This window comes from Ursus arctos, unplaced genomic scaffold, assembly GCF_023065955.2.
Source record: "Ursus arctos isolate Adak ecotype North America unplaced genomic scaffold, UrsArc2.0 scaffold_27, whole genome shotgun sequence".
Taxonomy (NCBI): Eukaryota; Metazoa; Chordata; class Mammalia; order Carnivora; family Ursidae; genus Ursus; species Ursus arctos.
In genome coordinates, this window is record NW_026622952.1 from 16,379,996 (window position 1) to 16,403,238 (window position 23,243).

Sequence of the window (23,243 nt, forward strand, 5' to 3'; positions counted from 1 at the left end):
ATTCAGCCAGGGCTCTGTTGGCATTTCAGACCGGAATACCACATAGAAACCAAAACCTGTCAGGCCTGCTCCTCGTGGGTCTTAATCCTATATCGATGGTTTCTTAGTCTTCCTTCCAACTCAAGGTTCAGATAAAAGCAGTGTTCTCCAGATCACTGCATTTCCAGAGACATTTATGGCACTTTATAAGTTGGCAAATGCCTAGTCAACTCTCTAGAAAGAATAAAATGTTGTGTCCATGGCACACACTCTTCTTGCCAAATTTCTCTAAGTATAATTCTTATGCCCAACGATGAATAGCTCCCTACTGTACAATGAGAGAGGCAGGTAATGCCTGAGAAAGTGCCATCCCTTCGGGGCTGTTGTAAACATCCCAAGGTAGATGAGGACCCTAGATTAGGGACCACAGAGCTGAAACAAGCTGGGACAAGACACTGTGTTGAGTGATGATCCAGACAGTTTTCCTACCTTCTGTAGTACCTACTTGTTCTATTTCCCATGTGGTATTCCTCCTTTTGTACTAAAGTCTTTTTTGGAAGTTTTGGTCTGTCTCAAAGTTGGAAGTTGGAATAAGCAAAAATATGGTATTTCCTGGAATATGATTTCATTGCTTTAAGAAGCACTGGACCCAGAGGGTAATGCTGTGAGAGATTTGTAAGATTACTTGATCCAAAAAATGTCCTTCCTAAAGAGAGCTCCTGAATGTCAGTTTAGGCGTTTCTAGAAGCAACAGGAGCCCATAGGTTTGGAGTACTGTCCATTCCATTACTGGATTGCTCTAAAGAATTATTATAGGATTATAGGTTGCTGAAATTAGCCTCTCTGTGGCTTCTACCTATGGTATCTAGGCTTCCAATCTGTAGCAATAAACAGAAAATCTAAATGACAGAACTTTACATAAAGTTATTTGTGTCTCCCTTAAACGTTCTCTTTTAGTCCAAATAATATATGTCGTCCAGATCTCTCACCAACCTTGATGCAACTCCTTTCAATGTTCCCTAGGCTTTCAATTTCCTTTAGCATTTCTAATACCCATGATGGGACAGATGGGTGATATGGTAAATCAAATAGTAATATGGTAAATACATACCATATTAACATTATGGGTCACAATTTTAGTTTTCACTTCAAAAGTTTATTTTGCCTAATCTTACCTTGGATCAGCCTAACTTCTTTCTGCTCTGCCGCCTACAGTGATATTATTTCACTTTAGAGATTTCTAACTTTCCAATATTCCTGAGTTAACTCTTCCCCAACTGTGCTACAAGCAGGCAACAAAGACTGATTTGTTGAAAGATCCTAAGGAATCACAACACTTTCTTGGCACTTAGGGTGTACAGGAAGAGAGAAAGTGGGGACAGTAAATAATTACCCCCCTCATCAAAGATGTTCCTGTTTGCCAAGAGCAAAATGATAGCATTTAAGGATTACATCTTTGAATCTGGAACGATCACAGACATGGCAAAGCTGGTAGACTGGGTTGCCAGTTGTGTTCTCCAGCTGCCCTGTCCACCTATCAGTCTCCTCCCTCATTACTTATTCCTCTAAGAAACGGAATGGCGCGTCAGAAAAAGGCTGAATGGTCAGTTATTAGTTCAGAATTGATAAGAGTGAGACTTTCTATTGAAGTATTTAAGAAACTCTGGGGCGGGGGGAGCACCTGGGTGGCTCAGGTCATGACTGGGATGGAGCCCCTCATCTGGCTCCAAGCTCAGTGGGGAGTCAGCTTGTCCCTCTGCCCCTCCCCCCATGCTCATATACACACACTCTCTCTCAGATAAATAAATAAAATCTTTTTTTTTCTTTTTTTTAAAAGAAACTCTTGGGTAAAGATAAAACATGTAAAACCTAAGTTTGAAGACTGAGATTATCAGCCAAAGTAATAACCCCTAATATACAAAAGAATGACAAACTGCTTCTTGATTCAAACCTCACTTGAACAAATATCCTTAAAAGTATGTATATATGTATGTGTTTATATATGTGTGTGTATATATATAAACTAAAGGAAGAGAGGAAATGGGGATAGTAAATTATTATATATAGAGAGAGAGACACACACCCTCCCTTATCTCTTTGGCATGGATTATCAGGCAATCATTTAATACAGGAGTCAGTAAACTACAGTCCTGTTCCAAATACAGCCAGCCACCTATTTCTGTAGATAAGTTTTTACTGGAACACAGACACACCCACTCATTTACGTGGCTATTTTTGTGTTAACAATGGCAGCGCTGGGTAGGTGGACAGGACAGAATGGCCTGTATTGCCTACAAGATTTACTACCTGGTCCTCTACAGAAAAAGTTTTCAAACATTTGTGTATTAGTCAGAGTTCTCCAGAGAAACAGAACCAACACACACACACACACACACACACACACACAGAGAGAGACAGAGAGAGAGAGAGAGAGAGAGAGAGAGATACAGAAAAGGGGGGAAGTGATTGATCTTAAGGAACTGGCTTACAGGATTGTCAGGGACGACAAGTCTGAAATTTGCAAAGCCGGTTGCAAGCTGAAAACCCACTAAAGAGTTAACGTTGCAATCCTGGGTCCAAGATAACAAAATGGCAGAAATTCTTCAGGAACCCCTGGGTGGCTCAGGCCAAGGTTAAGCGTCTGCCTTTGCCTCAGGTCATGATCCCAGGACTGTCCTGGAATCCAGCTCCTGGTCAGGCTCCTTGCTGAGCAGGGAGCCTGCTTTTACCTCGGCTTTTGCCCCTCCCCCGCCTTGTGTGGGCTCTCGTGCCATCAATCTCTCTCTCTCTCTCTCTCTCTCAATCCCTGGAAGTAAGTAAATAAAATATTAAAAAATACATACATACTTTCTTCAGGGGACCTCAATCTTTTCTCTTAAGGTCTTCAACTGATTGGATGAGGCTGGCCCACATTATGGCTTTACTCAATGTTTATTGGTTTAAATGTTAACCACATCTAAAAAATACCTTCACAGCAACATCTAGACTGTGGTTAAACTAAACAACTGGCCATCACAGACTACTCAGCTTGACATAAAATTCATCATCAAACCCTGAATTTATAATTGAGTTTTATTCTGGAAATCTACCAAGAAGATACCTGTTGATCTTTTACATCAGTTCTCAACCGAAGGTTACTATTTATTATATATTTATTACTTATTATAAATCAATAAATCAGAACTAGAGCTAGCAACTTAACTACAGTACATCTTTATGCATCTGCTGGAGGGAAACCAATAATAAAATCCCTTATCTCTTAAAATCTGACTACAAATAATCCCACCCAAATTAAGTTTATTTATACACCCATATGATTATTTAGGATGCTATCAAGCCTATTCTCTATAAGCAGCTCTAAAAATATTAGAGCAGATTTAGTCTTGATTGATTTAAATTCAATCTGGATCTAAAGCAGGGCATCATCTCAAAGATCATTCTAGTCTTACATTTTTAGCGACTGATTTTTAAAAATTTGGCTTTGGTGATTATACATTAAGAGTTGGTTGTCAAAAATTATATCTGTTGATAAGAAGCAGCTCAGTAAACTGCTGGTAACTTAAATCTAGTTCAATTTTTAGCCATAAGTACATCCCAAATCTAAAACCTCAGATACTAAAATACACCCTCATAGTAGAAAAAACAAAGTACTTTCCCCTCTTAAATTAGCAAAGAACAGTTACGTAATTGTTACTAGAACAATTTGGTTTTTAGGTACTTCCACTGCATATGCGTATTGCTGCGATCTTTCTATTTCTTAGTCTGGATTTTCTTTTTCTTGCCTTCAAATTCAAACTCTCTTTTTTGGAGGAATAACTTACCTACACTGCATGTACACAGTAACTTTTCTATATAAATCCACAATGCTATTTCCAAATTCAGTTTGACGCAGATCCATCTTAGCCCCATATATGCAGTCTGATGATGAAGAACGCCAAGAATAAACATTTGGTTCTAATGAATGAATTATAAGGACAATTTTATAGCCCAGCTTTATTTATTTTTTGGGGGCTTATCTTTAACTCCTTCACTGAAAAACATTCACTAACTACACTATGCTTATACTATTGAGGATAAAATGGCAAATATGATTCCATCCCTGTGCTCAAAAAGCTTACAGCGTATGAGATCATCTTAATTCGAAGTTAAAACTAACGAAAAACAAGAACACGGTTATTAAGGCATTTTCAATTAAGCAATCAAAGCAGCTCAGATTCGGAAGATTAAAACAAAAAGAGTAGTAGCAGAACAAATATGTTTTAATATCTCCCATCCTAACAAAGTCTCACCTCTGACCTCATATCTGGCTGCTATCCCATTTTTCTGGCCTCTTCACGGGAAAACTGATTTTAACAATCTTCCAAATGCACTGTCTCTAGCCCCTCCAGCTTCCTCTTCCTCCCTCAACCAAGTCCAGCTGGCCTTTCACCCCAGATTCCACTGCTATTTCTCTCCTTTAAGGTCACCAAAGCCCTCCCTTACCGCTCATTCTCCACACTCAAGTGACTCTAACAGAATTAATAATGCTCTTTTTGAAATAGTTTGTCGAATTGACAGTGAATTCTCCAACTAAAGCGGCCAGTGCGACCGCCTTGAAGTAGGATCCTTTGTCCTTTCAGCTACTTTCCGAAAAGCTATGGCTCATTTTTCAGGTATTATAGATCAAAATTTGGACGGTAGGAGGTACATGACAAATCATTCCCGTGAATACTCTAGTGACATTGCTGCCAGTCCATTTCAAAGACAGACTTAAGAAAATACATTATTCAGATCAATATGTCCAGCTGAACTCCAACTGTATTCTTTTCTTCCTAAGAAACGCTTTTAATTAATTTTCTTTATAACAGATCTACTTATATTTTTAAGTCTTTATCAAACTGTGTTTTCCTTCGTTATTCTCATATGTCATTGTAATTTTATTGACAACTGCGGTCCCTCCTCCCTTCCTCACTAACCTCATCTCATGACACTCCCTTTCTTGTGCAGGATGTTTCTGCCACTCCAGGCTGCCTTGCTTCTTTTTTTTTTTTTTAAGCTTTATTTATTTATTTTAGAGGGAGAGAAGGAGAGGGAGAGAGTGAGCATGCATGGGGGTGGGGAAGGGGGAGAGGGAGAGAATCTTCAAGCACACTCACCGTTGAACTCAGAGTCTGACTTGAGGCTCCATCCCATGACCCTGACTGAGATGATGACCTGAGCCGAAACCAAGAGTCAGATGCTTCACCAACGGAGCCACCCAGGCGACCCCAGGCTGTCTTGCTTCTTGAACGTGCTAACATTGTCCCCTGTCTAGATCCTTTGCACTTGCATTTAACTGGGTGGTAGGAGACCTGGACTCTGGTCCAGTCCTCCCAATATGTGTGACCTTGATCATGACATTCGGCTGTTCTGTACTTCGATTTTATTGTTTAAAGAAAAATTTGTACTTTATCTTGACAGTTCCTCTGGCTCTAAAATTATCCACATTCCTACTCAGATGTATTCTGAAAAATCACTGACTTTTAAAAATCAAGGACAAAAGTCACTCTCCAAATAAATCTATCAGTGGATTTATAGGAATAGTTTTGTCAAGGGCAGAGTGGTAGCTTCAGGATAGAAGCCAAGAGTAAGGATAAGGCTTCATAATGAAGAACTTCCCAACACATGGCTTCCAATTGGACTCCAGACTAACATCCCAACAGCCCTAACCACAAACATCATGCCAGGCAATCTACATTCCTCACTGGATCCTCATACAGTTCCTCAAAAACTCATTTTATAATAAGAAAGCCATGATCTCTTTTAAAATGTAAACTGATAGCATCATCTCACTAAAAACCCTCCCATGGCTTTGCACTGAATTTATAATAAGGTCCAATCTCCTTACTTAGGTCTCCAGGGTCAAACATGATCTGGATCCTACTTACCTCTCCAAGATCACTTCTCATCACTCATCCTCTTGCTTACTAAGCTGCATACAGGCCGGCCTTCTGTTTCGAGAACATAACTAAACCTCAGTTTCTTTACGCTGTCTGAAAAGCTCTTCCCCAGCTCCATTCTTGGCTAGCTCTTTACCATCTCTCCAGCTGCAGTTTCAAAGTCAGTTTTGCACAGAGGCTCTTAGGTGCAGTTCACCCCTGCAATCATTACAATACACTGTTTCTTTCTTAGCACTTAGCACAATCTGCAATTATTTTCATTTGTTTCTTTTCCATGTTCCTCCCTGGTTTGAGTCCTGGCTCCGCGGGGACGAGGTTTTATCTTGGCCAAGTTACTTAGCCTCTCTGAGCCTTATCTCAATATTTATCCCGTTCGGCTGTTTTGTGAATTAAACTAGGTAACGTTAAGTGAAAGCCCCTGGAATAGAACCTGACACTAAATATCAGGGATTCAATAAATGTTAGCTGAATATGGAACATAAATATCACAAAAGAGGGAAGTGTTAGGAGTTCCCCAAAGTTTGGTGTTAACTGTGTTATAAACAATCTGGAGAAAGAAGTACGTGGTGCATTTTTAGCTTGCAGGAATGCTACAATTTGCTGGAGAGTGCAATGCGAAGTTGAAGGGAATAAATTTCTGGAAGACTTTTTGAGTGTGTATAAGCAAAAAAAAATGCAGGTGAATTACAACGTGGGCAAATTAATATAAGAAAAACTAAACAAGTGATTTTTTTTTAACAAGTGATTTTTTAAACTATATTTTCTTTCCCTACCCCTTCCAGAGCTCCTTTCCTCACAATTCCTCCCCACCTGCATCTCCCCACCCCCATCCCCCATGGCCAGTCGAGGTTCTGATAAAGCCTGACACGCACCAGATTTTCACTATGAGGAGCTGTGTCATTGTGGGGAAAAGTCAGACTTCCCAGGTGGTTTGATGCATTCCTCCTGCCTCTAACTCAAAATTTATATCTAACAAACTACACTGAGCCAAACTACGTGCTGGAAATGATCAAACAATCATGCAAGATGGTTGAGGAATCACCGGAGAACTTTTCCTGAAGAAATGCCCAACGCAACCTCAAAGACAAAAATGAACCACAGTAAGTCAGACAATTTTAACCAAGATACAGGAAGTCTCTTATGTAAGAACAGGTTATGGTCCAAAAGATTATGCAAGGCATTTGTCATCTGGGTGCTTAGTCCTCCATACTGGCTGCCAAAAGCTTTTCTGATGCATAACCCACCTGAATAATTGAAAAATTATAAGTTGACAATGTTATAAAAATTAGCTATTCTGTGAAGGGAAGGCTTTTGAGTTTGCCACATCCATACTCCTCTCCTCTCCACAGCGGGCCTTCACACCTGTTTTTGGCCACGACCCCCTGAATTTGTTAGCTTGAGAAAGCACCACACTGAGTGGCTTAAACACCACACTGAGTGGCTTAAACACTGGCTCGTTTCTCAGTTCTGAAGACTGGAAGTCCAGGATCAAGGTGTTGGAAGCATGGGTTTCTTCACAGGCCTCTTTCCTTGGCTTGCAGATGACGGTCACCTCCCTGTTTTTCAGATCTCTTTATCTCTGTGCACATCTGTCTACATCCAAATTTCCTCTCCCTATAAGGTCACCAGTCAATTTAGATTAGGACCCACCCTAATTAACTTATTTTACAAAAGTATTTCTTTAAAGGTTCTGTATCCAAGCACAGTCACATTCTGAAGGTCTGCAGGTTAGGATTTCAAGTTATGGATTTTGGGGAGACACAATACAGCCCATAACACTCTCCAAAATACGACTGAGGCCTGAGCAGGGTGAAGGCCAGTGGGGGTGAGAGGGCATCTGCCCAGGCTGGGGAGGGGTAGGAGTCAGATGTCAGGGGGTGAGGGAGAACTAAAGGAAGGGATAGTTTCTTGAATGCTTACTGTATGTCGGGGTTGTGCTGAATTTTGTCAATGCTTCTCGCATTTAAACCTTATAGCAATCTGTAAGGGAGGTATTATCATACTTCTAAAAGTTAGGAAGACAGTCTTACAGAGGTAAAATAACTAGTCTAATGTTATTTGAGTCATAACATATGGAGCTAGGATCTAAATATAAGTCTTCCTGGCTCCAAAATTCTTTTAAGGATTCCACCTGGCCTCCCGGGCTCTGACTGCACCCCCCTGGGCTTCTCTGTCCAGACAGTCATTCCTTCTTTGCTGCTTTCACGTACCCCTGGCCTGTCCGTTTAATACCACACTACCACCTGTGATTTCTGATTCAGGATGCACTGGAGATCAGGGTTTAAAATGTCCTCTCTGTCACCTCTCCTCAAGTAACTAAACATAACCTAGAAACAGATCATTTTACAAACTTTGGACACAAATAATTACAATATTTGGTAATACTGGGGCACCTGGCTGGCTCAGTCCATTATGCATCCGACTCTTGATTTTGGCTCAGGTCATGATCTCAGGGTCCCAGGATCGAGCCCTGAGTTGCCGAGCTTAGCTGGGAGTCCGCTTGAGATTCCCTGGCTCCCTCTCCCTCAGCCCCTCCCCTCCCTTGAACGCTGGCATCCTCTCTCTCGCTCCCTCTCTCTCCTAAATAAATAAATCTTAAAAAAATATTTGGTCATATTTCAGGGCACTACGTGGAGCTGGGCTTTCCTGAGCTCTCAATTCAGCAACTGGGGAGGGAACAGAGCTTTGGGTTCCTGGGACAAGAGGGAGATGGTGATACAGGAAAGATTAGGAGATGGGCTGGGGGTTTGCTGACCTCCCTCCTCAGCAGTAGAGGGAAAGAAAGATCATTCTTGAGGTCAGCACTACACAGCGTACAGGCTCCCAAGATACATCCCCTGCTTGTAGAAACTGGCAATGAAGAGAGATGGAGCATTCACCTGTCCTGAAACGGTAATTTGCAACTTACAGTGATCAGAGTCTTCCAAGTTAAAAGTACTTTTCTCTCTCAATAACATTTTTTAGCAACTTGACCAAATCGTTGTTCCAAATATCTAAGAAGCTCTACGTTATAGAAGCAGACAGTGTAAAACCACCTTCTCCAACTGAAAGCTGAGGAACATACACTTAAATCATTAAGAATGTGTAGGTCTGTCAAAATATCAGTTTTGAAAGGGAAATAAAAAACTTTGTCTCATGAGTATGGCCTGAAAAACTCACTGCCAGTCTCCCCTTGGCAAAGCTTCGGAAGGGCAATTCCTGAATCACTGACTGTACTAAGCATGCAGTTAAATAAGGAAATCTGATCTCAGGGCTGGTCTCTTGAACTTAGTGTCCTCGTTTCAAAGCTTACTCAATGGAATCCTATAATCCCCCTGTCTCAAATGAAAATAGAAGCGATTCCCAGTGCCAGCAAGCTGGGCAGATTTCAGGGCAGGTAGTCTACTCATCCCATTAGATAGAATTGTATGGGTCCTCCCTCTTCCACACATGGCCACAATTCAAACACCTACGGTGCCTGGATCTTTTCAAGATCAACAGCCTGTCTTTCCAATTCCAGATGCCCTTTTTTGGCTTGGGCCTGACAGGCATGTCTGACTCCTCTGAACTAGGCAAGTCTGTAGTGAACCCTACACCCCTAGCAAAGTTCTACCTGGTGTCCATATGATGGCTGTCCACCACAAGGGAGAAGATCAGGCAGGGATTTTATATCCTGAAAACATTTCCCTCATTAGTCAAGACCAAAGTTTTAGAATTGGGAGGGCCTTAATGATTATACTACCCAATGTAACTATCATCTTTCTTATACTTGTATGTACATATTTATTTATTGGTAGGAAGCAAAAAATGCTACTTGTATTTAGCTTATTTCAGCATTTAAAAATATGTATATGACAAGATGAAAACAATTTTTGTAGTACATTTTTTAGCGTCATTAGATCAATCTCATTATCTGGTATACTCAGAATTAACACAGAGGACAATACTGAGAGTGCTTTCTCTTCACTACTAAACACTGTCTGATTAAGTAGAAAAATTAATGCTTCTTATTTGCTTCTCCAAGGAAACAGACAACCTTCGAAAACTTCCCTGGCTAGCAGCTACGTGTCGAGTACCATCTGACCAGGGTTCATATTACAAAGCACATATAATACATTTAAAAATTAAACCAATATTTCTAGGTCTGTGTAAATTATTTGGCACTTATGTGGTACCCCACAGGAAGGAACTGTATAAAGCTGTAATTCCAACCTTTGTGTCTATGATGTTCATCAGAATGGAATTTACAGCAGCACCCCTGAAGGGATAATCAGAAGACTGAAAGCAACACTAGCACTAGCAATAATTACCGCAGTGTTGCACCGGGTCACAATATCTAGTAAAACATGCAAGGGTATCAAAGTGGATATCATCCTTCAGTACCGAGTCACTGGGAAGCACTATTTTCTTTTGTAACTTTACCGTCACATATTCACGTGGTAAACTCAGCACACACAATCTTCCTTTGATCTCAGCATGAATTAGCGTTCCCCTTCTGATGTGCAACCAGTCATACCCTTGCCCGACACTGCATGTCCTACAGCACTAGCGGTCTACCTGACAGTAACTGCAGGAATGTATATTTGGTTGCAGCAAATTTGGTATAATTTGATATAATCATAAACTGGCAGCCCACACACAGATGAAAAACGTGCACTGCCGCTGCTGTATGACACAGTATATTACAACAGTGCAGTATTATACGAATACCACCTAGTTATATGGTTGATGTATTCATTAATATTAAGTGGGAAGTTCTAAAATTTGGGTACAGAATTGAGTAAGACAGTCATCAATATTTGGACTGAGTCTCTTCCTGCTCATTGTGTGAGCTGCATCTTGTTTCCTGCCTGGATCTCTCCCCAGTTGTACGTACTGATTTTTGCTTCTGTTTGTAAACCATTTCCATTTACCCTAGCTCTGCAGACAATTCAAATGCCTTGCTATTCATTTGTGAATCGTGTCGTCCCTGTGCGGTGGATAAGAATCTAGTGCACGATTAATACCACAGGTTACTGATGCAGCCACAGAAACAGACAAGTTTCCCCCACTTCTCCTCACCAGCTTGTGTTTATTAAGTGTGTGTACCACTTACACTCGTGAACACGTTGCCCTTTAAAAAGATACAATTTCTGCCAGTTAGCAGTCCTGCTCTGGTTACTCAAGAAGTGTTGTTGAATTTTAGACTACAATAAGCCAGCAGCTCTTAACATTTCTGCCTGGGACATACCTGATGGCCAGCATTTCATGAGGGACACACTCCCCAGTAATGAAGCCTGCCTCATGGGCAAAATGGGATTATTCATGATTCCCTGACCACCAACTTTCCTAATGCACCATAAAAGGACAAAGCAGCTACAAATTGCTACAGTGACATTGGGGTGGACCTCGCAGATACTTCTGGAGACCTTCAAACGTGGATGTTTACAAGGGCATATGCAGGTTTCTCGGGAATCACACTTTTCATCAAAAATCAACTGTTCCAGGAAAACTGTATGGTGATCCTTAAAAAAATTAAATTTAGAATTACCACATAATCCAACATTACACTTCTGGGTACATACCCTTAAGAATTGATCTCAGGGACTTGAACAGGTATTTATTTGCCCAACAATGTTCGAAGCAGCATTATTCAGAATAGCTGAAAGGTGGAAACAACCTAACTGTTCATCAACAAATGAATGGATCAACAAGACGTGGCACATACATACAATGAAATATTACTGATCCTTAAAGGGCAAGGAAATTCTGACACATGCTACAACACAGATGAACCTGGAAGACATTATACTTAGGTGAAATAAACACACACAAAAGGACAAATATATGATTCCACTTATGAGAATTACCTAGAATAGTCAAATTCCTAGAGACAAAAAGTAGAATGATGGTTGCCAGCACCTGGGGAGGGGAGAATGGGGTATATTGCTTAATGGGTATAGAGTTTCAGTTGCGGAAGATGAAAAAATGCTGGAGATGGATGGCGGCAATGGCTGCACAGCAATGTGAATGCCCTTAGTGCCACTGAACTGCACACTTAAAATGTACAGAGAAAATGGCAGATGGCCAGGGGCGCCTAGCTGGTTCAGTAGGAGGAACATTTGACTCCTGATCTCAGGGTCGTGAGTTCAAGCTCCACATTGGGTGTAGAGAGTACTTTAATAAATAAAACTTAAAAAAAAAGAAAAAATGGCAGTGGCCAAAATGGTAAATTTCTGTGTTATATATATTTTACCACAATAAAAAAATAAAATAAAAATCACCTGCTCTAGGGCTTATTCTCAAACTTACAAATTAAGGTAATATTCACCTTGACCTAAAGTTTTCTTTCCCACCTTTGGTTATTCCCACAGTTAAGGGTTTTTGTTGCTTAATCTTTTCAAAAAAGGAACCTCTGAAGTGGCAAAGAGAGAAACATCTCTGTTAAAATGTAGATGCCTGGCTAGGCATTTCCACTGAAGTGCTTCATTCATGAGCCTTCCCAGATCTTCAATGCCTGAGATTCAAAAGAATGTCCAGGCAAAATGACAAATTCCACTCCTTCTTGACCCTTTCAGTCAATAGGAATTAGAAGAAACTGGAATGCAGGTCTGAGGACGTCAAGGGTCTCGGATATCCACCTCATACATTTATCTGTCTCGGGCTGATAGCTTTCACTCACGGTTCAGCATATTCTATATGAGAAAGGTTAGGGCAAGGAAAGGGGGAGTTGAAACATTTTAGAAGGTCTTTCTTTTTTTAATCCAAAAGGGATAAAAAAAAAATGTAAGCGCTCCATGGGGAGAGTTCAGTTATCTGAAAACTATGAAAACGGAGTTTGAGTACTTTGTGCAAATGTATTTCGCTTATTTTTTAGTGATTATTTTTACATTAGTGCTAATATTTAATATATCTTAAATTATTTTTAATTGCTCCTTTAAATTTTCAAATGGATTCTACAATTAATTTCATCTAAATCCTTACGATAGATGATTACATCTCAATGTCCAAAAAGGAAAAAAAAAAAACAAGGCATCTGATTATTGCATTTGCGTATTAGTTTGCTAGGGATGCCATAACAAAGTGCTGCTGAGTGCGTGACCCAAACAAGAATTTTCTCACAGTTCTGGAAGCCAGAAATCTGAGGTCAAGATGTTACTAGGTTTGGTTTCTTCTGAGGTCTCTCTCCTTGGCTTGTGGATGGCCATCGTCCCCCTGTGTCTTCACATAGTCTTTCCTCAGTACCTGTCTGTGTCCAAACCTCCTCCAATCATATGGTGTTAGAATTCATCCTAACGACCTAATTAATTGCCTCTTTAAAGGCTCTATCCCCAAACACAGTCACATTCTGAGTTACTGGGAGTTAAGGTTTCAACATGAATTTGAGCAGGGGGGGGGGGGGTTCAGCCCATAACTTGAAACCATAAAAATATTACAAGTTTGTTTATGAACTTCCGAGTGATCAAATAATAAAAAGGTAAAATCAATAATGCTCTCATAAAGGATTCATGTTCTTTGATGCTTAAAATGTCTGCTGGGCTCACAAAAGGCTCCATAAAACAAGTTCAGCCGGTAATCTTTCATTTAAGAAAACGAAGTATTACATGCTATGTGTTGTCCTCTCCGTCAGCGCTACAATGTTAGCAGACATTGTTACTGCTCTCATGAAATTTTCTGTAGATTATCTTCGTATAATGAGAAAGTTAAGCTTGCCTAATAGAGTAAAGCCTTTTAAAATTTGGACTGATTTCAGATTTCCTAGCAATCTGCACACTGGTTTATATTTTTCTTCTTGATAAACCTTTTCAGTTTGGGGTCTTCAGAGTATAGTCAGTAACAAATTCAAAATAAAAGTTCAATATCCACACTTGTTAAATCCTCAGTCCTTATTCTATTGGACATGTGAGTCTATTTGTTGATTCCTACCTACCCTCCTCCTTGAGCCCCCTTCCTCCCCAGGCTTCAGGACACTGCATTCTCAATTTTCCTGTTTCACGCTGGTACCTCCTCATCTCCTGAACTCTCAATGGTTTGTCTCTGCTCACTTTCCATGTATTCTTTTTGTGGGACAAATGTATCCAGCGTTAATTCTTTAAATCCATTTATATGCTGAAGACTCCCAAATGTATTCCTCCAGTTCCGACCCTTGCCCAAATGCCAAAATTATAAATACAACTGCTCACTCAGCATCTCTATTTCAATGTCAACATACCCACGACTGATCTAAGGCCACCTCATTCTACCTGCAGCTTTTCCACCTCAACTGATCGCCACCCTTCCTGGTGTTTAGTCCAAAATACTGGAATCATCTTTACTCTTTCCTTTTCTTCACAACTCATGTAAGTCTGTCTGGAAATTCTGTGGTCTCTGAAAATGCATCCAGATTCTGACCACCTCTCACCACTTCTACGACCCCACCATGGTGTGACATGCCATTTTTTTCTCACCTGGATTGCTGAAATAGCCTACATTACTCAGAAGTAGGTACGATCTTTTTAAATATAAGCTGTAGCATGTCACTATAGTACTCAGCATCCTGCAATGAATCCCCTCACACTCCACGTAGAGCGAAATCTTCACAATGGCCTATGAGGCCCGATATAATCTCTGCCTTTTCCACGTCCCTTTGACCTTGTTACCTACTTCCCTTGCCCTGTTCCCTCCACTGCAGCCAAAATCATCTCCTTACTCCTCCTCTAACATGCTGGCAGACTCCGGCCTCAGGAGTCTCCCTTTTAGAGGGACTGTTCCTTGGATCTGAGATGCATTTCTTCCCCACACCATCATGGTTAAATCCCTCAGCATCATTGCTCGGATTTCACGAGTGCCCATATTTAAAATGTAAACTTTCCACTGGCATTCCCCATTGTCTTTGCCTTGCTTTTGGTCATAGCACTTAAAAGTTATAGAAGCTACTTATTTATGTTTCATATATGTTCTCCCCACCCCTGCAACTAGAATGTAAACTCTAAGAGGAGTTAATATTTTTGAATGAAGGAATAAATTAAAAGGGTAGTCAATAAATTCTGGATGGTTGAAATGCACTCAATTCTTGGATTTTGTAATTCTTTGTTAAAATGCAAGTTCTGGGGGGCCTATAATGAATCCCTACTCTTTATACCTTTCTCCAACTGACATCCTGCTCTCAGTTGTTAGCTTTTAGTATGTCCTACCCAGTCCTGGAATAGGCTGCACTTCATTACAAATATGCTATGATCAAAACCCTGGCTAAGTCAAACTGGTCTCTGTGCTCACCCTTCATGTTAACTGGCCTCCCAGAGATGCCCTGGATAATCACCAGTCATATACAGTCAAGTACATAATTCTCTGACTTCCTTTCTTCCTAAAACGTCATACGGAGTTGTCTACTTGGAAATAACTTCGATCACAGATTAGCCCCTGCAATTCACAGCAGGCTTATGACTTTCAGTTTGGGGCTTATAACTGAAATCTCTTTCCTTCTCTGTAGGTGGAATCAGGTGTCTCTCATGACAGCTTGACATCAGCTCTTTTGAAGCAGGCTGCTCTTCTCACCTGTACACCCAATGTGAATAACATGACAGTACAGAGACGATATTTTAAGTCACACCATATTTCAGATCCCTACAAATGTGGTGAAAAGCCACACTTCAGATTTAGCTACCTACCACTTTGAGATGACCCTCGGGCCCTCAACAGGATCAGGGACAGACTCCTGTCTGAGTTTCAAGACACCTCATTCCTAACATATGCTTCAAATATGGTGAAAATCCAGAGACAACACAGAGACAGAAACTTGATTTTATCTCTATATAAAAAAAAAATATAACCATGACAAAGCATTTTAGTTTTCCAGATTTTGCTGAATTATCATCAAATAAGTCTACAAAGTTCTGAGAAATACATGAACTGCTTTCTTTTTTACAAGGATTATATCTCTTGTAAGGTGATCATGAAGATAAACTGCCTTGAAATTACTGCATTCTTGGGCTACTGACTTTGAAGGATGTTTCTTAAAAAAAGGTTTTTTGTTTATTGGTGTTTATTTTGCTGATGCACTCCTCTGCATCATTCTGCTCCTCTAGGGTGGCAATGCTAGCAAATAAATCCGAAGAGGTCAAATTAAGTATAACAGGAATGCTTCACTTACACTTCACAAGAGGAGAAACTTCAGATACCATGGAGAAACACTGGCAAAGAAATAAAACTCAATCATCTATAAAAGCACTTCTCCTCCATTTGCATTTTTAAAACGTAATCAACAACATATCTAAAAGGAACTGCCGTCAGGTACACATTCTAGAGCACAGAGAAGTGCTAAGATGGTCAACACAGCACATATTTTTGTTCAAGAGTACCTCCCAAATAAAAATGGATTTTGTAACATTTCTGGCACTAATATTTCTAATTGAATTTAAAAGTCGTAGTCCGATGAAAAGTCAAATTAGGAAAAATGCTACGCAAATGTTTCAAAATGTGACAGGATTTTGAAGAGAAACATTTCAAGCAAGCACAGCTTCTTACTTTATTGCTACCATATGCTTCTTAAGAAATCAGGTCACCTACCTCCTCCCTGCTGCCCTCGCCCCACCCCCAGCCTGCGTATTCCACCGTTTTGCACTCTCAGCATTTGACGGAGATAAAAATGAAGACATTACAATAAAATTACCCTTAAGGGAATTAAAAGATATCTCAAGAATTTTCTAACAGACTATGAAGAAATTAATTCAATTATGTTCTACTTTTATTATTAGTTCCCGGTGGTAACCCCAAATGGTAATAGAAAATCATACAGTTTCACATCATATTAAGACTGTCTTTCTAAATGATCTTTCTTTGGAACACTGTTTTCCCAACAGAGAGCATTAAGGATCCATGCCATGTTCTAATCTATCACTTTGCAAGTTAGAGACTGTATTTCTACAGTCATGACAAACAGTGCTGGAGTCTCAGGGGACTCATGAACTCACCACTTCCTAGAGAAAAGAGGGCTGAGGGATGGGACGCAACCATCAAAATACATGAAATCAGCAGCATAAACTAAAAAATATAAGCCACGGGTCCATTTTTTTTTTTTTTGAGATGAAAAAGCACAAATTTTCCATCAAGATGAAAAATAAAGACAAACAAAAACATTAATGAGAATCCTCATCCATGCTAATCTCTGGGTGGGTGGGTGGGTGGGTGGGTGGGTGTGTGTGTGTGTGTGTGTGTGTGTGTGTTTGTCTTCCTGGCACTTCTTCCTACGATGGAAGCCAAAAAGATCAAACACCTGCTCTTGCTGAACCCTGCTGCCTGGGGCATGGGCACAACAATCTCAGCTCAGCCTGCTGATGCTCCTGGAATCATTCTGACCAAGTCACAGGGAGGAGTACTTCCCGGGCTCTGTGATGGCCAGACACCACAGTAGCAGCTCTTTCGAAAGACCATTCCTCTGGGATATCAGTTTCACCTCATCCACCGTCTCTTCATGTTTGCCTATTTCCCAAGCTAGGTTCTCCAGTCTTTCCCAAGACTCAATGAGTTCTTTTCAGGAAGTTCTCTGCTTCCTCAATTTCACCCCCCAAATCACAGGCCCTGAGCTGGGAGCAGAGTAAAAGTTGATCAGGCATCAAGTACGAAAGGAGGGAGCTAAAACAGTCACCTAGTTCGTAGCCAGAGCCAAAATTGCTGGTTGTAATCTTATTCTGAGATATTTACATGTGGTATGATTTATAATATAATTAGAAATTCATGACTACTGACGTGCTCTCCATCAGCTCTTTTTAACTACTTCATTGATTATTCTTTTATGCTGGTCCAGCAACCAATTCACAGGCTCCTAGGAGTGGGGTATTTTGTTTTCCATTTCTGCTTTCCTGCCTCTGCCTTGGGAGTGGCATTCTGAAAGGGCTCAACCCCCTCTCCTTATGCCAAAGCCGGACAGAAGATTTCAGGGTCTTCCCCCACCCCTCCAGAGGTAATTTTTTTCCTAGCTATTAGGAAAAGATCTCCATTAAGTTTTCCTCTAGATCACCTCTGTAGGGGACACAAAACAGGATTCAATAAATGCTTGTGAATGAACCTTCCTCAAACCCTCTCTGAAGCTGACTTCTTTCTCACCTTGTGGAAGTGCATCATTAGAGAAAATTAATTATCATAATTTAAGAAACCATCCCTTTGGCTGCTGTTTAATTACTGGAAACACTGGAGCACATATTTAATTTAATGGCAGGGATGACATTCTCAGTAAGCATTTGAAAGCAAACTTTCTATAACAAGCCTTAGTTTTAAATTGAGTTTTTACTACTGGATCCTGTTCTTTTACTTATTTACATTATCCAATGGCATCTTCTTACATTAAAAAATGGATCAAATAAGACTTATTAAACATCACAATAAGATCAATTCATTCAATAATTATGGAGCACCTCTGCACCACCACTGTGATGATTGTTTGTTGTCTCTATTATATAAGATATGTCATGTCTAACAGGATTTAATGGCAAACAGTAATGCTGCATTGTCCAATACCTCAAAAGAAAAGGAATTCTCCGACACGCTAAATGGAACCAAGAAAGCATTAAGCAGAGTCTACTCTTCTCCTGCTTTTCCAGGGACCATTTATATTAAAGTCAAACAGCAGGCAGCACAGATCAAGAATTTGGAGCACATCATATCTTACACATTGGAATTTTAGATTTGATGAAATGTTGAGTTTTTATCCCTCTTTCATGTAATTTAAAATCTTCAAAATATTTGAGAATGTCAAGAAGTCACAGAACTGACATATTCTGCATCATTACTGTCAACAAGAAAAGATTTCTAAGTCATAGAGGCATTAAACATTTACATCAGTTTTCTATGGATGTACCTTCTATGTCATTTAAAACTATTTTAAGAATTACAGATAGTAACACTTATTCCCAAGATCATAGGTCTGTAGTTTTTCAAAAGCAGCTCTAATTTCCTGGAAATTTTTTAAAAATGATAGTTTACCAATAATAAGAACACACGTCCATCTCTGTTTAGTTCAAATTCAATTCATGACGGAATGTAATTTGGAGCCCCGTTCAGTCTCCATCCTTGAGCTTGCAATGACCCTTGAATTAATGTGGATCATAGCTTAACAGTATCCAAGTATGAGATTTTATATATTCTATCCTTAAAGATGTTTGTTTAAAAGAAGGAAAAAAAAACTATCTCTCCCAAATTGCTCTCAAAGTATGTAAACTAGTTCATTTAAATATTGAACATCTTCAATAATCACTGTGGAATATAAGAGGTTGCAATCATTTCTGAGGATTGTTTTTATTTAATAAAGATCTGCAAACCTGTGAGTAACACCCAGTATTCTAAGGGGCTCACTTCTTAACATACCCCCGAGGCAGCAATCTATTGCCTAAGGGCCAAGTCAGGCCTACCGACTGTTTTTGTAAATATACTTTCATTGGAACCCAGTCACACCCACCTGTTAAGGTACTGTCTACAGCTGCCTTTTTGCTACAGCAGCGGAACTGAGTGGTTTTAACTATGTGGCCCAAACTATAAATCATTCTAAAACGCTGAAATCATTTTGTAAAAGCTGTTGGCTCACTTTCAGTGTTGTGTTAACTTGTACGCAGGAACATCAAAGTTTAACAGACATGCTAAATAATCCCACTGGACTAGAGAGATCTGGGGAGGGGTTTGAAGGGAAAGGGAGACATTTTAACATTCGTACCACAGCCACTGAAGTCACAGCTGACACCTTCACTAGTTAATTTGGAGAAAGGACACGGAGCTTGAAGGTTTACCTTCATCTACAAATGCGGGAGGGGGTTGGCCTAGGTAATCTCTAAGCTTGCCAAGCTTCATGGTTGCTTCAAATGACTTAAGTAAAGCCATAAGCAAACTCAGAACCATGTGTGTACACAACAGAATAGTAACTGTTTCATGGCCCCTGCCTAAAGTGAGAGTGGAGAAGTAATACGTTTTAGAAACATGGAAGCCAAAACGGTAAAATGAGGGTACGTGGAGGTTTCTTGTACTGTTCTTGAAACTTTTCTGTAAATTTGAAATGGTCACAAAATAAAAAGGTAGAAAAATAGTTAAAACAACTTTGAATGTTAGCACTTAAAAGGGAAAACTTCAGTTACCTTCTTCAACACGCAAAGTTAACAAGGTAACTGCCGTGAATGTGTTTGTAAAACATAGAAACCATGTCTCGTGTGTCCACTGAACCAAGCATGGCTGAGACTGCAGACTACCCTTATTCCAATTCAACATCCTAAAGAATCACCTTACAAATTTTACCCTTTGAATTTATCTAATTCAAATTAACCAAAGGGATCAAAAGGCAGATAAGACACAATAGAGGCTGGGGTGGAGAGAGCAGGAGGAGAGAGAGGGATGGAAGGAGGGAGAAATTATATAAATAAAAAATCCTAGTTAACAGACTATATAAACATGTTCTGACTGTTCACAAGTATTAGGAGACCTCTTTCATCTTTTCTTTGGTAGACTGGAAGGAAACTTAACCAAAACACTTGACTCTCACACAACATACGTATATCCCATATATTTTTACATACACATATTCCAAGAAGAGATATGACTTTATAATTTTAGAAAATACAACCACTAAGCAAACATCATGCTAACTGAAAAAGTGTCTCGAGAGCCACACACATTCACATTGTTAAATATAGAAACTAACTGTAATGGGAATCATTATCTCCAGTTTCCAAGGATACCAGGATAAGCACTACTCCTAAATTGCAGTTCATTCAGCAAAGGGCACAAAGTAATTTATATTCAGGGTCATCCTCAGCTGACAGCAGATGTAAAAGGAGGACTAGGGTAAATCACCCTGTTTATTCTATTCTATTCTGTTACCTATTTCAGTTTCCAGTTACCACCACCCTCTGGTCCCAACCTTGGCCAATGTTTCACAGGTGAAATTTGGAATATCTGATTGTAAACAGCAACTTCCTACAGAAAAAGAATCCACAAAGGGCAGGGCAGTCTGAGATGTGATTAATGTTGGTGGTAGAAGGGTGGGGTGGGGGTGGAGGTAGGGAAGGTTGGCATTCTCATTTGCTTTGTTTATGACAAGGAGAGGAGGCTGGTTTTGTGTGTCCATCATACCAGTCGCCATCTTTCCCAGTGCTTATAAAGGACCTGTACAGTTAATTTCAACTTCCTACTCAACCAAGGCTATCTATCCACACTATTAGAGTTTACCACCCCTAAACTGCCGTAGTTTCTAGAATGAAATTTTCAATTTGTTCTGTCTTCTAGGCTCTACAATCTAGATTTTCATATGATTACTATTTGTTTCTATAGTAATAAAAATATAAAAACTACTTTCTGACAACCTCAGGGATATTGCCTCTGCATGGTCTGTTTGATTATTCAGGACCATTTATCGATTGCTTTCAACATGACAGCCATCATACCAGGCCAGACAGGCAGTGATAAGAGGTGATACAAGACTTCACTTTTGATCACCAGGTAAATAATAACTGGCCATGTCACTTAGGCAGTTTAAAAAGAGTCAAATCTTCACTGACTAAAATGGTGATATAGATTTCATGGATACTTGAGATTTATCCTAAATTTCCAGAATGTATATATAAAAATATCATCCCAATATAACTGTGATTTTCTATGTATTCTTCCCCTATGACCTATCTATCCAATACAGTAAGACCTCCCATGTTGCACTTCAGCCAGGACAGAGGGAGTTGCAAGAAAAGCTCTGCTTGCCGTCGTATGCTTCTTCCTGATGGACATGAGACAGGGTATCAGGCCAAGCTTCTTAGCTTAACGTGATAATATAGGAAAATAAGCACCTTCCCTGACTTCTGTTCAGGGGAACCGTTCACTGTTTTTAAGATGGCAAACCAATGCAATGCAACGAAGGTTTCTAGTAGTTATGTAACCTATATAGTATATCTCAATAAGACCAGCTATTTTGATAGTAACAGTTAATACAAAACTTAAACCATGTTCCTGAAAATCTTCTTTCCACACATTTTGGATGACTTGAATATAACATATTTAGATATTATGTCTTGATGATTTTAGTGCAACCCAATCTTTTTCTAAAACAGATTCATTTCTTTGGTCCTGACATCATTTCTAAATTCAATAAATAATAGTATCACATTTAAAAACTATATGTTAGTCTCAATTGTCTTGAAAGTTATGTCAGTAATTAGTTTGGGGTATTATTGTGACACCTGTTTCTTCCAAGGGGCAATATTTGGAGGAAAGATGGCTTCAGACAAGATTCTATGTCTGAGTCTTTTTAAGTTTTGAAATGCTTTAGTTGATAAGGTTCAACTAAACAGGCGACTGTTTAACCTTTCTCCTTGTCCCACCCAAAACTTGTGCTGGGTACGGAAAAACATAGACGCTTTCTTAGGTGAAACATCAAACACAAAAAGCATTCAGAAGTCACTGGCAGAAAAGTCATCTTCTGTTTTAACATCTTTTCTCATAGTGCAGATCAGCTTTCACAAATCTCTGAAAGCCTCCTTACATTAAGGGATATAATTGTATTCCCTAATTGTGCATAGTCAAGTTTTGTTGTTGTTTTTTTTCCCAGTCTTCAGCATTGACAGTACCCTACCCACCAATTCAGAAGCCTAAAACTTGGACTTCAGCCACTTGGCTCTCTGGATAAAAAAACCTTGTGTAGTCACCTCTTTTTTCCCCCCTCTAGTATTGTAACGTCTAAATCATAGTCCTGCGTATTGCATATGTTTTCAAAAATACTTTCTAATAGCTCACCCACCTTCACCTCCTTTTAACTAGAAAGTGTACAACTGACAATCCCCAAATCATAAAGGCAGCAAAAACGCCCCAGAGCGCTGTCACAAATGTTCAAAAGTGGATTAAGGACAACCAGGAAAGGAAAGCTCTGACACCGAAGGCCGAGGCCACCATCCCCCTAGCGCGTCTGGCGCAGCTCGAATCCTGGGCCCAGCTTGGAGCCCTCCAGCCTCCAGCGCAGCCTCCCCGGGCCTCACTTCTCTGCGGAGGCTGCAGGCAGCGGAGACCATAGTTCTCCCCGGCGCGGTCCTGCCGAGGTAGGGGGTGTGGCTGGGGTGGCTGTGGATAGCGGAAAGCAGAGGGGGTGGCTCAGCTGCGTACTCGATGGAGTAGAGGTGACACCGTAACCGGAGTTGTAAGGGGGAGGCAAGGGTAGTGTGAGTGGAGGGAGGCTGCCCGGAGGCTGTTTTCTGCCGCGGTGGCAGCGGACGCGAAGCTAGCTGGCAGCACGGGGGGCACACGGGGGTCTCCCGGGTGGGGAGAGTGGAAGCGCCGCGGGGTGCGGAGGGCTCTCGGCGTCCCGGGACTGTAGAGGTGGCTGCGTAGGGGGCGGGGGGCGAGCGGGGAGGCTGCTGACAGGTCCATGCCCTCCCTCCGGAGGCCGGCGGG

At 40.4% G+C, this 23,243-nt stretch overlaps 1 protein-coding gene across 3 annotated transcripts in view; it reads right to left on the minus strand.

The window, feature by feature from the left end:
• The window catches only part of ZDHHC2 (zinc finger DHHC-type palmitoyltransferase 2), a 67,994-nt gene that overhangs the window by 44,331 nt on the left and 420 nt on the right, over positions 1–23,243 (minus strand). Inside the window, exon 1 of one of the 3 annotated variants that reach the window (XM_044387548.3) lies at positions 5,115–23,108. The exons of the other annotated variants lie outside the window; for them this stretch is intronic. Coding sequence (XP_044243483.1) covers positions 5,115–5,151 — 37 coding nt within the window. The 5' untranslated portion in view covers positions 5,152–23,108. Of the gene's footprint in view, positions 1–5,114; positions 23,109–23,243 lie in introns of those variants that run through there. 3 annotated transcript variants of the gene reach the window in all.